The following is a 14,889-nucleotide window of genomic DNA, read 5'->3' as shown; positions in this document are numbered from 1 at the left end:
GGATGTATTAATATTTAATTATGTCTTCACCCAGAAGCATTCTACTGTTGAAGACTTGTTCAACGAATCACTGCCTAATCGTTTGGTTTGGGTTTCGGACTGTCGTCTTAGAGGATTAGAGGTCACCCATTCAAACCTTGCCTACTTCCGTCCCCTGCATATCCTGAATGAGGTTTGTGCTAGGATATAATTATCATGTCTACACCCACAGACATTTTACTGTTGAGGACTTATTGCAACGAGGCACTTCATGGTCATTTGGTATGAGCTTCGGACTGTCTTCATGGTGGTCATTTGTTTGAACCCTGCACTTTTCCATGCCCTGGTCACTGAAACCTCAAACTTCATTGAAGCTTATTATAAATATTAACAATTCTTAAGCTATCTAGATTATATACAATGTGAGAATATATTTATGTACTGTTGTGCTGTTAGAAAGAGAGATCCTATCCAAACATGGTCTTTTTCTTATTTCGCAGCCTCAGATGCCACAAACAAGTGTTTGTCAACCCTGATATAACTGTTTGTGAAAACGTGTGTGTGAATGTGGGCTTGCTTTAGGCTTCTTTTGAAGCATGTATCTGAAAAGTTGTTGCAGAATTAATTAAGTCAAAGGTGTACAAATGGTAGGATGGGATACAATGGGCGAAGCTGAATACTCAAAATGCTATTTTTATGTAGTACTAGTAAGAAAAAAGTGATTTTTAGAATGCCATTTGCTTAATAAAATAAATAGATTTGATAAAAGTAAATAAATAATTTGATTTATATTGGTTGTTTAATTATTTTTGTTAAAATTTTTCTCTATATAGCTATGTTAAATTATGTCCCCTTTTACTGCATTGATACACGGTGTGTACAAACGTACACATGATGTAATTCGCTTAATTGTTGACCGATGGACAAAATTTTTGCTTCACTTACTCCTGAGGTCCATTGCATCATAACCCACCCACAAAATAATTTTTTGGAACAAAATTGTGACTTCGTGTACGAAGGGGGTACAACTTGGTCTAGCCATTTAGGCCCATTAATTATGTTAAGTTTATGCCCATGTGTAATTATGTTTTATGTTTGCCTTTGAAAGGTGTACAGATAAACATATATCGGCCTACGAGTTCCTTTCGTGGTTTATTAAGTTCTTCTGTGCCAAACCCACCACATATTCTTCATTAAACCATGTTGGTATGGAGTAATGACATTATGTTTGTCTATGTGGTTTAAGACCTACCTATTATGTGTTTTAGGATTTTACATGTGATACTGGTCTGTAGTTTCCTGGGTCAGATTTTTGTCCTTTTTAAATAGGAAGGGGGTAACATTAGTATCTTTCCAGTCCCTTAGTACTCTGCTCTGGAACACTGGTGCTAGCTCATTGCTTAGTTCTTTGAGTAGTCTAGCTGAAATATCACCAGGTCCATATGCTTTATTCGGTATCTGGACCTACTTCCCTTTTTATTGCCTGGTTCTACACCACGTGTTTTCGTAGGGCTGCAGGTAAATACACAACCTTGTCACAATCCGGGTGCTGTTCCTCAATGGGCCGTTACATAAATGGCGTGTCCTGCACGGTTAGCCTGGTAAAGAAAAGGAAAATGGCGGGGGTCTTAGTGTACGCGGCTTCTTGCAACGAGTCTGACCCACCCGCCAGTGAGAGAGAGCTCTTGTTCACTTTTGCTGGCCTAGAGTTCCAAGAGCTGAAGGCTCAACTCTACCTGACAGTTTCAAGAAGAAGAAGAAGCCACTTGCTCCTGAGTTACCAGCTTGACCACTTGACTTGTGTTGTGAATAGTATTTTTTTTTTTAAGTGGTCGTGTGTCTTGTGGTACTCGGGAGAAGTGTGCCCTGCTCTGGAGATCTTTGGGGCTAAGTATATCTTTAGTATTATTGTATTTTATATAATGTATTAATTAGTAGATATAGCCTCAACTGATTTCCAGGCAGTATATCTTTACCCTGATGTCCTGCATCCTGGGGTACTCCCAAACGTGACATATTTTGTAGCCTTTTTCTGAGGGATTCAACCTGTATTGAATCATCAGATGGACTTTACATATTTTTATAGCCTTGTCTCTGAAGGATTCAACCTGTATTGAATTAACAGATGGGCTTTACTGAACGGATGTCTATAGGTGGGATTCTATGAAGCTTGTAGGCTCATAGGTTTCCCTGAAGCTTACATTTCATCATGACTTTTTTTGTTGTTTTTTTTTTTGGCTAAAAGTGGCTGTGTCAGCCTGAAGCCTGTAACCCATTGGTCAAAAGTGGTCATGTGTTGACCTGAGGCCTGTGACATTTATTTACATAGTTGTAAAATATGACCAGGGCTATGTGCCATACTATTTTTGAGTATCTTTTGTTTACTTTGAGTTGTGTCGGCCTGTGAGTTTTTACTCACGTAAATAAACTTTGTATATATGTTTACCTTCGACTTAGTAAAGTCTTTTGTTGCATACATTAGTTGAATTGTATACCTGGAGGTTATACCTAATAACTTAGGCAGTACAAGAAGGGACCAATACTCCTTTGGACGAACGTGCCAGCACACTTTTAACACTGACCTTTTGATCTAAAATTTCTAAATCTAGCTATAATTCTCATTGAATATTTTTAGCTATACCCGCTAATAGGTAAATTAATTGATCAAAATTTTGTTATATTGAGTGTGGTGCTCTTTTAGAATCAATCCCCATTAATATGTAATATTCTTACAAGCAACCTCGGAAATGTAAATAAAGGCCATAAATTACCACAGGATAAACTTGTGGCACTTTGAGTGGGGACCCAAAAACGAAGCAAAAAAGTTTTTCCCACCTTGTCAAATTTCTATGCGTGCATCACCACTCTTCACTGTCTCCTGCTAGTTTTTAATGGCTTCCCGGCTCTTTCCTCTCTGCTTCTCCTTTGTGGTGCTCCAGTATCTCGCCTCTGACTGTTTTTGCAATGGTTTCTTAAACAGAATTTTTATTTCCATGGACAGGTTGTTAGAATATCACACAACCCCTATGTCCACGGGAGGGACACACACCTCCAAACATATGAATATGGGGTGAGAAATGTGATTATGGCAACATATTTTAAATATTAAGTGTTCATAAAATTATTTTGTCCAAGTCAGTACATTCAATTGTAACTCAAGTGTACTTAGAAATGACAAGAAAAATAAAACCAGTCCAGAAATAAATTTTATTTCCACATTTCTCCAGTCTAGAGATTTTTAAAAAAGCAAAAACAAACAAAAAAATATATATAAATAAAAAAAAAAAAAACTAAATTGCATTAAATATCTATGTGTCAAAAATTTCTGGTTTTAATTATTTTTTTTAAATAATTGTCAGCGAAGTCATTATGTAATATAGCCAATTAATCATGCAGCATCTATGTGTGTGTGTGTGAATGATGAAATAAAGCACTGAGACCATGCTACAGACTATAATGTTAGCCTCCATCAGTCAGACACAGCTACCAGGTAATATATACACTTCTACAGTGGAGGAAACAGACAATTGGACAAAGAGTAGTCAAAGAGAGAATGCCAAATCACTTAATAGAACAAGGAACAAAAATCCCCCCCCCCCCAAAAAAAAAGAACAAAAAAAATGAAATAAATAAATACTAATATTGGTGCAGCTATAAAAACTGTACCTTGCACAATCTCATTCAAATCACAAAGCAAAAAAAAAAAAGTTTCTGTTACCCCATTAAATTTGCTGGTATTGATCTTTTTTTTTTTTTTTCTGTCCCTTCTTTTGGAATATGAAGGAGATAATGCATGATATTATGTGCACATTAACAAGACCAGATAATCAAACTATATATTATGTGTGTACAGTAAAAGGTAGTGTGTTATGCCTCTGTACAAATCAAGGACAGCTCTTGTTCAAACTAAACCACAAATGTTTATATCAGAGCCAAGACCTCATAACAACTATAAAACAAGCCTTTAACATAGAATTGCAGAATTACATATCATCTTGTATTGCTCGCAAACAAACACACAAATAACAACAACACATTATCCGACACTTATAGTGGACCACATCGATAAATCATATGATCATGAAATACGTTAAACACATTTTCAGGTTTTTAAAACCAATTAAAAATATTCAATTGTATGTACAAGAAAAACTTTAAAATCTCTCTGTCTAGTACCTCCCCCCCCCCTCCCATTTTGTTGTCTCAGACTCCATAGCTTGTAGTTGTCCAGTTCATGTTATTGCACAAAGGTTGTAAACGGATAAGGCAATAGTTTATAGTTATTTGAGTTGGCAGCACAGAGAGGAAGAACATAGCTGCCAACCCGAACAATTATTCAGTTGGCAGCATAGCGGAAAAAAGGGAGAAGAATTTTGCAAGCTATAACATTTATTGAGTTGGCAGCCCAATCTGATATCCCATATATGTATAAGTTGGCAACAAATTTAAAACAAAAAAAGAAGACAAGTGTTTTGCAACTCAATATATTAGCTCAGTTGACGGTCCAAACTGGAAGCCATTACATTGATTGAGTTGGCAGCACAGCCAGTAGTAGCAAGAATAAATTAAACATATATTGAAATAACATTTTGATTTTTGTATTACTTATCCAACCAAACACAAGGGATTCAATTCAATGATGCTGTCATCCTAGGCAAATGAAGACAAAATACACATCACATACCGTACACAATTAGTGCACTTTCTAAATGTAACAGTTGGACCCCTCAAAAGAATTTCAGATTTCATAAGAAAATTTTTAAAAATTAATTCATCATCTGAGCTCTGACTGATATGAATCTGAACAATAAAAATCCTTATTACAGAAAGTCTACTGAAATATTTCACAATGACAATATGACACCATTAGGAATACAAATTAACAACACCAACTAATCATCAACAGCTTAAGATCATTAGTCATTATCTTCTAAACTTGAGCTCTAAATAACCAGCACACACACACACATAAAAACATAAGACAAAGATTGGATTCATCTATCAATATTATATTGCAAACAGCTCTTCATAAATAAAGAGCATTTCTCAGAGACTGGTTTGGAATAGAGAAAATCAAAAGAACAATTAAGATTTGATTTTACTATAGAATTTACATGGAGACTCCAGAAGAAGAATCAGAGTGAGCCACTTTGATGAAAAAAAAATAAATAAAAATAAACAACAAATATATACTTAGCTTTCATAACTGACAAGAGACAAGGAAAAAATAGACGTAATAAACTGAACCAAAAATTGTTTATATTTACAATGAATTACTAACATTAGTCAGAACAGACTGATAACTGAAGCAGGTCACCTACATATGTAGCATTTAAAATGTTATGTAACAACTGGTGGAAGAATTCCAAACAGATCAAGATATAAGGCTTGTTTTCAAGATTTAAAGAGGACTGCAAGAATTGTACCCTACCCAACACAGACAAAACTCACCAGTATGCAAGTGGTAAATTTAAATAATTTTCCGTGCCAATCCCCTGCCATCAAAAGTATCATTATCAAACAAAGAATGAAATGATCTTGAAATGAAACATAGTGCATTTAAAAAAATTAAGTACCTAAGTACCGTACTCATGTTTTTTTGTGACTTGAAAGCTTTCTAAACTAAGTCCAACTCAGAAAAAGTTATCCTGAATGTGACTCAAAACACTTGATATGCATTAGTTTATCAAACTTTCTTATGAACATCTCATAATCTAAAATGTCAGATGGTCAATCACAAATGAAATAGTGTAATAACTATCATTATGTCACATCAAAAACAAACAGCATTATGCTCTATACAAATCCATGTAGACAGTGAGCTAAGTGAAGATAGTAACCAATAAGCCACTCAACATTTTATTTATGACCAATTTTGTAAGAAAATACAAACAATTTAAAAAAAAATAAATTTATACACTAGTGCAATTGTGATTTGTCCGATCTCTGACATACTAACTCCTTTAGAAACACTACATCATGATTTACGTATCAATTTGGATGAGTCACTTACACCACATAGGTTTTGTTATGGAGTGAAGCTGTTACTAGAAATCTTTCAAAGAAGTTGTACTAGCATAGTCATTCAAAGCTTGTTTGTTTGTTTTTAAAAAAAATTGTATTTACAAGGAGGAATCGCACCAGATATATTGTGATACCGGTACATTACACAAAAATGTTGCACGTAAGACTGACCAGAAACTGCAGTAACAAGAGAATGACGTATATAACATAAACATTATGTACATTTTACACAGGGAAAAACACACAAATTTATATACATATTTATGGACTGTGATCTATGTAAGTGGACACAAAACGATTTTTTTAAATGGCAAAACAAAAAGAAAGAGCACAATATGCATAGTAAAGACACTGGATCAAGGGAGATAATTTAGTAATTTTTTTATGACATGACTTTAGAAAGTGAAAGCTTAACAGTTAAATGCTGTTTGAAAAATAGAGATTCCAAGTTAGTGTCTTGTGTACACCTGATCTTGACCACAATAATCTCAAGAGACATGACACACTTTCCACATATTGGTATGCTTTGCAAGTGCCTTGCTAAAATGCATGAAGCAATAAAACTATTAGCATGTGATCATCTTGTGCAAGATCAGGCTGTGTTAGTCTTTGGCAAAACATACTGACAAGTGAAAAAAAAAAAAAAATTCTAGGGTCACAATTTTTTTCATACATTTCGGAGACAAATACAAAACATATAAATCACTTTAATTGACCAGCATAAAGATTTCCAAAACAAACTTTTAGACACCAAGATTTTGGTCAGGTGAACCAGAGTGTCATTAAGTGAACAAAAATTTTTGTATCAAGTCAAACTTTCATTCTGAAATTATCATAATTCCACTGAAGTTTCAGACATATTACAGTGATTATCAAAAAAAAAAAAAACCAACCTAGGTTGTGTAGGTTTCTAACACTATGCGAACATCATCAGAAATTCAACTCCACACTTCACAAGCAACAATAACAAATACATTCTAATAATATTCTCCACTGTTTTGGACTTGAAAGTGTGTGAAACTCAATTCATGAAGGGATGACTAAAACAAGTGGTAGTTTTAAAAAAAAATATAATTTGAGATTCTTTCACTCAAAAAAAAAAAAAAAAAAAGTTTGATAAAACAATTTATTGAAAGAATCCCAGTCAACAAAACTACTATTCAAAGCACAACACTAAAACCCAGCTCAGCCCTACACAGAAAGTCAATCAAACCAAATCTAATGCTCAGTATGGTCAAATAAACAACAGAAACTCACTATGTACAAATCAAAGAATTCAACCAAAACAAAAAAAGTTTTCATCACAGAAACCAGTCCACTTTGCCAACATACATGAATTGCAAATGAAACTATCAAACAGTGTTGCTGCTGGTGTTGCTTTTAAGTTGGTGCCTTTAATAAACCAAATGGACCCTGAGTTGATTATATTAAGGTGGAAGTGTTCTTGCTGGGTTGATAATTATGTATACAATTGTAAATACACTTAATAAATATTATAAATGATCTTTATTTTGTTACACAGGCCAATACAATAAAAAAAAATCAATATAATAAAATAACAAGAGGCCTTTTTTTGATGGGCTATCACTGATTTGCTTCAAGTATCTTATTATTTTTCCCCTTCATCTGCACTAACCTCATACATAATAATAAGTAGAGAGCTTGGTTTTGTTATGTTTTAAAAGTTGTTCTATTCCTGATGTCAATAAAAGACAAATACAAAATGTTTCTTCAAGAGAAAGAGGAATGCGTTGAACTGAGACATTGAGCAATAGTACAGAGCAGAGCAATGTTCACCTTTACCATCATGGAAACAAACAAACAAAAAATATAAGATGACATAATGAGACAACTCAGAGCTTGAATAATAAGTAGTGTACTAGAAGCTAACCTACATGACAACTACATTAGTATGTTAAGATAAACAGATGTACTGAGAGAGAGAAATGCTGTGTACAAATGTAGGGCAAAGTGATGGACATGGGTTACATGTTATAAGCAACATAGATAGGGTCCAGCTGATCAGCAAGGAAGCCGTCCCGCAGGTGCATTCTCTGCTTCTCGCCCCTGGAGTTGATCGGGATGACCCCTGGGTCTACAATTACCACCACTCCGACAATCAGATAGTGCTCCTCCAGAACCACGTTGGTAACCAAGGGCACCAGGTCTAAAGCCTCGTTCTCATTGCCATCCAGCTCTACCACGACAACAAGTAGATTAGTCCATGTAAAGACAGCACTGAAAGACAAAATGGTTAACAATGTGTACTAAAAATGAATACATTTAACAAATATATGTCTTTTTCTAAAAATATGCATAAATGGGAGTTAAAAACAAATGAGGAATAAACATGACCCTGTCCCTGATGCAATATTTTACAGAAGTCCTGGGTAATGGATACGGTACCGTAATAATATTTATGCAGTGCTGTTAACATAATGTAGGCTCATGGCACTAATGAAAAAGTTTTCTTTTATAAGCTTTGGTAATCTATACACAGGTTACACAACTATTAAGTCTTACCATTCACAAATTTTACGATGAGATCTCTGTACTGTCATTTCAATATCTATTGGATGGTACCTCATGCCCCGTAGCATAATGGTTTCATCCAAGCCACCCACTACAAAGATGGCATCATGACGTTCTGAAAAAAAAAAAAATAATAATAAAGGTGATGTTTTGAAAAATTATATTAACATTATACTTAATTGATTTAATTAATTCTTGAAAACAATGTCATAAATTAAAAGCAAAGCATTTATACAAAAAAGTTTTTGTAAGCTATCAGACTGTAGTAAATAAAAGAAAATTAAAAAAATAGTAAGCATATGACCTTTACCACATTACAAAATGGTTAGGAATTATTCTCTAAATGACACAGAAACTGCTAAAACAAAATCAATCAACTCATTATTATCCTATATTGTTGTTATCATGATTCCATAACACCAACATATTTGTAAAACTTTTCTAGACACACAAAACTCAAAACTTTCATCAAGATTATCATTTTGTGGGTTATCAATCACCACCACAATTAACTGACACATAAATAAAAAAAAGTGCCACATTACCTCCATCTGACTGAGTCAGCTCTGTGCGACGAATAAATCCAAGGAATCCAGTTCTGGCATAGCAAGTGTGTATGTCTCCTGTTGCCAGCTGGGAGTCAAACTGATCATGATGCAAGGACTCATCACCAAAAATGGTGAAGTAACCATTGGCGTTGTGAGGACTGCTGACCCAGATCTGTTCAGAATAGTGAACACACACAATGACATTGACATGGTAAGCTACAGTTACACAAAACACTAGGAAAAGCAAAAACATGGTGGCCCTACCTCACCAAGATGCGAATCAGCACACTGCCCTTTAGTTTCAGGATTTGCAATGGCTACTTTAACTCCTGGCAAAAGCTGTGAAAACAAAAACAAAAAATTCTATTGTTGAAAACAAGTGATGTCGCGTTAAGCATGATTGAAGAGGTCAACTAGTGGGAGCATGCAGAGAGATAGATTTCACTACCGGGTACTTCTAAATTAATATTTCAATAAATAAAGACAAAATCTTGAAAGACATTTGTACAACTAATCATGTGTGTTAGCTAACTTACTTTGCCAGACTCCAGTAGACACAAGGAATGTGGACTTCCTTTCTCCACCAGAGTCACTCTGTCATTTCTTAAAGCTCTCATATCAACATAAACTGTGGTTGTCTCCGGACATGAAGCACCCTGAAAACACAAATCTTATCTGATACAATCTTGGATACTTTTGAGTTCAATTTCAAATATATCAAATAGCAGACCATGCTGAATGGTCCTAAATTAAAACTGCACATTCAGCAGAACACACTGGCCAAACGTTCTTCATTTCTTGGCTTCTTTATCTGCAGACCACCTAGAATCATATATTTGCCAGTTTTAAATCAGCATTAGTAAGCAGGTAAAACAACTGAAGTTGCAGATTACGTACCGGTATAAAATATTTTTTTTAGATTATGGTACTTACGGTATAGCTTGTTTCTTTGATTTCAAGAAAAAAAAAAGGCATACATAAAATCACTAAATTTTACAAAAAGGGGTGGGTTCCAAACATTTTTATTTAAATCAAATGAGTAAGATAGCATAACAATGTTTAAAAAACTTTTTTTTTTTTTTGGTCTTCACTCTGTAATGAATGTGAATATGAAGCTGACTAGTTGGTACCAATTGTAAACATTCTATCTACCAATTTTTAACATAAAGATTTGACTAGCAATTCAGCATTCTCCAGAAGAAAAAAAAATTAAAAATAATGTTTTATCTATTACAAAATCTTTATTGAAATTCAAATTCTTCTGATATATTTCCAATATCAAAAGTAAACAAACAGAATAATGTGAAAATTCAACAGCTATTCCATTTTGTAAATAATTTTAAAATTTAATGTTTCCAATATTTCAAATTGTAAACTTCACAACAATGTTTTCTAGACTATACGCCTGTCCCTCACCTGCAAACATATGCCTATGTTAACACGACAACCAAAACTTGTGCTGACAGCCCTGGGACTCAGACCTAGACTGGCAAACAGTTTGGTGAAGGAAGTGGTCAGCAATATTCTGGGGCGTTCCTCTGCAATAACACAGCATGCTCTCACACAAGACAGATTTACACCTTTGGCCTGCGGAGAAGCACATTAAAGATGATCTAGAATCCTGTCAACAACACCACAATAAAATTCATCTTTAGTTTTTGTTGAACTTAACACTCTGTACCTTTAAGGATGCTGTTGATGTGCCCAGCCCTCTAGTACACAATTCCATCACCCCATAGGAACAAAAAGTGTCTCGAACTGTGTCACAGAAAGTCATATGTAAGAATCACATCAAGACAAAATATAAAATATATTTTGTGGTATACCATTTCAAGGATATAATAAAGCATTAAAAATAGTCACCTTTGAATTGACTCACAGCAGTCAACCAGACAGCAGGATTGACTTCTACCTCTGATGGCGGAATGAGTATTGAATGATGACCCGAATAAATGCTAAAAAATAGATAATCAATTAATTTAATTAATTAAAGAATTAAAAAAAACAACAACTGAAAGCTAAGAAAAAAAAATTCCCTAGCTATTCAATAAGGATAGTTATTTATTTACTTGAGGTTCTTAACACAAATATTTCTATTATTTCTGCTGCTTTATAAAAAACATTAACCTGATAAGTAAGAAATGTAAAATGATTCACAAGAAACAAAAAAAGACACACACACACATATTTGTATGAAACATTATGTAATCTTTTTTTTTTTTTAATAATCTTTTTGAGATACAGTACTAACATTTAACTTAGTAAAAAGCCAGGAGTACCTGCTAAGACACCAAAGCACAAAGCCAAGTCCACTGTATGGATCCAAACAAAGAGCTACATCCCTAGATGGGTAGAGCTCACACTGAAGTTTCTGAGCCCTGCACAAAGCTGTAGCTGAAGCATGGGACATCTGATGATACAAAGAAGTAACTGGTTTGTCAGCAACTTAAAATCAATCAATTTCAGTAAGGAGTTTTTAGTCTTGCTGTAACCATCCAGCAAGGTGCAGTTAACAAACAAAAAAATATTTTAAGAATCTGCTTCATTGAAGAAGCATAGGTCTATGACATTCTAAACTCTTTTATTTCCAAATCAGTTATAGTAATATTGAATTCAGAGGCAATCTGAACAAATCACAAAGATATGTGAAAGTTTTAGAATTATATATGTTATTTTAAAACCATTTTACATTTGAAACATTTTTACTGTCTTAACCTTTGTAACAACGTTCTTTTATGTTTTTTCCCTCTTGTTATTCAATACCGGATACTACAAAGAATAGAGTGATTTATAAAATTACAAAACAATTGTTTTTAAGTGTTCTCAAAAATTATCCACCATAGACATAAAAACATTTAAACAAAAATATATTTCTGTTTGAATAATTGGGAGAACATGTATTTATTTTGACATTTTAAAAAGACATTGAACTTTTCTTAATTAAATCTGCACTATACTCAAGATCTCTCTCAGTAATTTTCACAACCTCAAATTTTATATCATGCAAAACTTAGAACACAAAAATAAATTATTCATGAGAGAATAAGATAATAGATGGAAATAATTAAAATTTGTCACAACTCAAATAGTGCCAAATATCTCTATTGTATAAGTCTCCGATTTTGGGTTGTTTCGTTTATGCACGCACTGCCAGTTTTTAAATAACTATTTATACCTTTACTAACTCTGACCTAGAAGAGCGATAGTGATGCTATCTTTAGGTGTTTATTTTGTATCTGCAGCATGTTAGAATGGATCTTTATGATTTTTTGAAAATTACGTTGTTTTTTTTTTGCTAGCCTAGAAATGGAACATATTTAGGCTTATGTTTAGGCTTTAATAGAATAAGATTTTAATGGGAATATTAATGTTTCAACTGTAGAATAAGGATATAATGATTGGGGTAAGTGATTTAGAACCATTAAAACGGACAGTAGTGAAAATAAATAAAAAATTGATGCTAGATCCAATATTGAATACGACGTGATATTTTAATGTTTTTGAGCTCTGTAGGCCTATTTATGACTTCAAACATGATGCTTAACCCTAGGTCTATTTTTTCTATTATAAAAAGAAGGTTTTTGTTAGGTTTTATTAGTTTTTTTCTGTGAATTTAGTCAAAAAATTAATTTAAAAAAATAGCTGATAAAGAGTTATATCCCTTCTCTTAGGGATGGGGGTAGATAGTTTCTTACAACTGCTTAGTGGTGAAATGGTTAAGTAAAAGGCTGACCTTAACCCCTGCCAACATCCCTGTGGTGGAGACACTAAAGTCCAAGTAACAGATCATCTCTGGGGTGGGTGCTCTATAGATAGAGGCTAGTTTTCTCTTTGGAAGATCATCAGTATCCAAAAGGTTGGACCAATTTTTTGGATCAACAATAGCTGCAGCTTCCTGGAAAGTAGAAGAAAAAACTTCAATTGACTTTTTAGCAATGTATAAAAGTATTGAAAAAATAAAAAAGATAGTTCCTATTGAAAATTATCTAGCTAGGACACTGGAATAAATTATTGTAAACCAATACTTTAATTAGTGAGTCAATACTTAATTTAAGTAATCTTCTGTTCTGAGACTTAACATCATAGACCAACCTTTGATTTGAGCAACTTGATTGTTGCGCTGTTGGTGAGAATGGCCACAGACTTGGACACTTCCACAATCATTCGTACCGTGGGCAGGGTAGAGGCTACGTTCTGTGGGTGAGGGGGCCTAATAGTCACAGGGACACAACCTGGAAATAGATATTAAATATAACAATATTAATAGTTGCAAACTTTTACCATCCAAAGAAATTATTGATTGTGATTACAATATATATTATTAAGATATATGCAGGAACACTTCTGCTAAGTCAAAGCACATGCAGACATGCCTACCCCCAAGACCCAGAATGTGGAACACTCAGGTTGAAAATGTGGAATTTTGGGCCCCAATGTGGAACATAAACGCGTTTATGTTTGTTAGCCATACTGTACCGTACTGTACGCAATATAAATAAAACTTCAATTATATTACTTTAATAACAATACTAATTTGCTTCTTATAAATTAGATGTAAATATTATAATTAAAAGTAAGAAAACCTTTAATTCATAATTATGTCCTTTGTTTGAAATCAATAGTTCTAACTCCTAAATGATGAATTCTAACTAAAATGTATTCTAATGACCTAGACTCAAATGTTACTATTTTTATTTGTTACTACTAGATCTAAATCTACTGACTAGATCTAGATTATTCTAGATCTACTTGATTTTCTATAGATCCTTTTCTAGGGCTCTACTCTAATCACTCTAGATGTTGTCTCTAGATCTAAATAATATAAGAGTCTACTAGTGACTTACTAGTCTAGACATACATTTAATTTAAGTCCTCTAAGTCTAAGAACACAGATTTTAATAATAATAATATAATATTATAGATCTAAATATTAATGTCTATAGTCTAGGTCTAGATCTAAAGTATAGACTTATTGAGAACTAAATTTATTACATAATGATAATGATACATAGAAATCTAGAATCTAATAATCATCTTCAAAGTCTATTTCTATATAGATCTAGATTCTAGATTTAGTATCATCTAGTGCTAGTCCTACTTTTAGATCTAGAAACCAATAATTAATTTAGACTATGTAATAATACTAATAAGTAGATCTATACTACTCTGACTACTCACTACTATACTTTACTATACTATAGTCTATAGCCTTAGGCTTATTTAGGCCTTAGCCTTACTGTGTCTAAGTCTAAGTTAATTACATTTAGGTCTAGATCTAGGTCTTTAATAACGTATTTTTTAAAAATCCTTTTCTTAGATTACTTAGAAACCTAAGCCTAAGAAACCAGTTGAGTTTGTGTTAGAATAGTGACAATACTATACTAGATCTAGTGACAATACCATACGTCAAAATAATATAGTTTATATAGCAATGAATAGTAATAGTTGAATAATAATAATGAATTATTGAATTTGAATAGTCTAGATCTAGTCTAGACTAGTAGAGCCATTGTGAGAAAAGAAAGGGATTTAAATGGAACATTTGGCTTATTAGAGTACTAGATCTATGTCTAGATCATCTAACTCAACCGTACCTAAAGTATCTTCATAAATTTAGGACACACCGGGTCCGGGAGGAGATGAAATGTAAACAATAAACACAGACCTATATCTATTTTATTTTGCATTCAGTATTTTCATTTCGCATTATTAATAAATAATGAAAAATCGGCGATTTTTTTTTGTGTGTCGGAATTCAGACTTGGCGGAACAAAAAATCGTGAATGCGGAACGGCGGAACATGTGA

General features: G+C 33.4%; 1 protein-coding gene across 2 annotated transcripts in view; it reads right to left on the bottom strand.

Moving 5' to 3' along the window:
- Positions 1-6,092: 6,092 nt before the first annotated feature.
- The window catches only part of LOC106066513 (disco-interacting protein 2-like), a 35,513-nt gene continuing 26,716 nt past the window's right edge, over positions 6,093-14,889 (bottom strand). For both annotated transcript variants that reach the window (XM_056013800.1, XM_056013801.1), the window contains 11 exons: positions 13,176-13,315; positions 12,817-12,978; positions 11,363-11,493; positions 10,947-11,038; positions 10,765-10,841; positions 10,500-10,670; positions 9,620-9,739; positions 9,348-9,422; positions 9,081-9,255; positions 8,527-8,650; positions 6,093-8,241 (listed from right to left, as the gene is read on the bottom strand). In XM_056013800.1, the coding sequence (XP_055869775.1) occupies positions 7,989-8,241; positions 8,527-8,650; positions 9,081-9,255; positions 9,348-9,422; positions 9,620-9,739; positions 10,500-10,670; positions 10,765-10,841; positions 10,947-11,038; positions 11,363-11,493; positions 12,817-12,978; positions 13,176-13,315 (1,520 nt within the window). In that variant the 3' untranslated portion in view covers positions 6,093-7,988. The remainder of the gene's footprint in view (positions 8,242-8,526; positions 8,651-9,080; positions 9,256-9,347; positions 9,423-9,619; positions 9,740-10,499; positions 10,671-10,764; positions 10,842-10,946; positions 11,039-11,362; positions 11,494-12,816; positions 12,979-13,175; positions 13,316-14,889) is intronic.

Source organism: Biomphalaria glabrata, chromosome 16 (assembly GCF_947242115.1).
Source record: "Biomphalaria glabrata chromosome 16, xgBioGlab47.1, whole genome shotgun sequence".
Classification (NCBI taxonomy): Eukaryota; Metazoa; Mollusca; class Gastropoda; family Planorbidae; genus Biomphalaria; species Biomphalaria glabrata.
The sequence above is the reverse complement of the archived record's forward strand: the minus strand, read 5'-3'. Positions and strand labels throughout refer to the sequence as shown.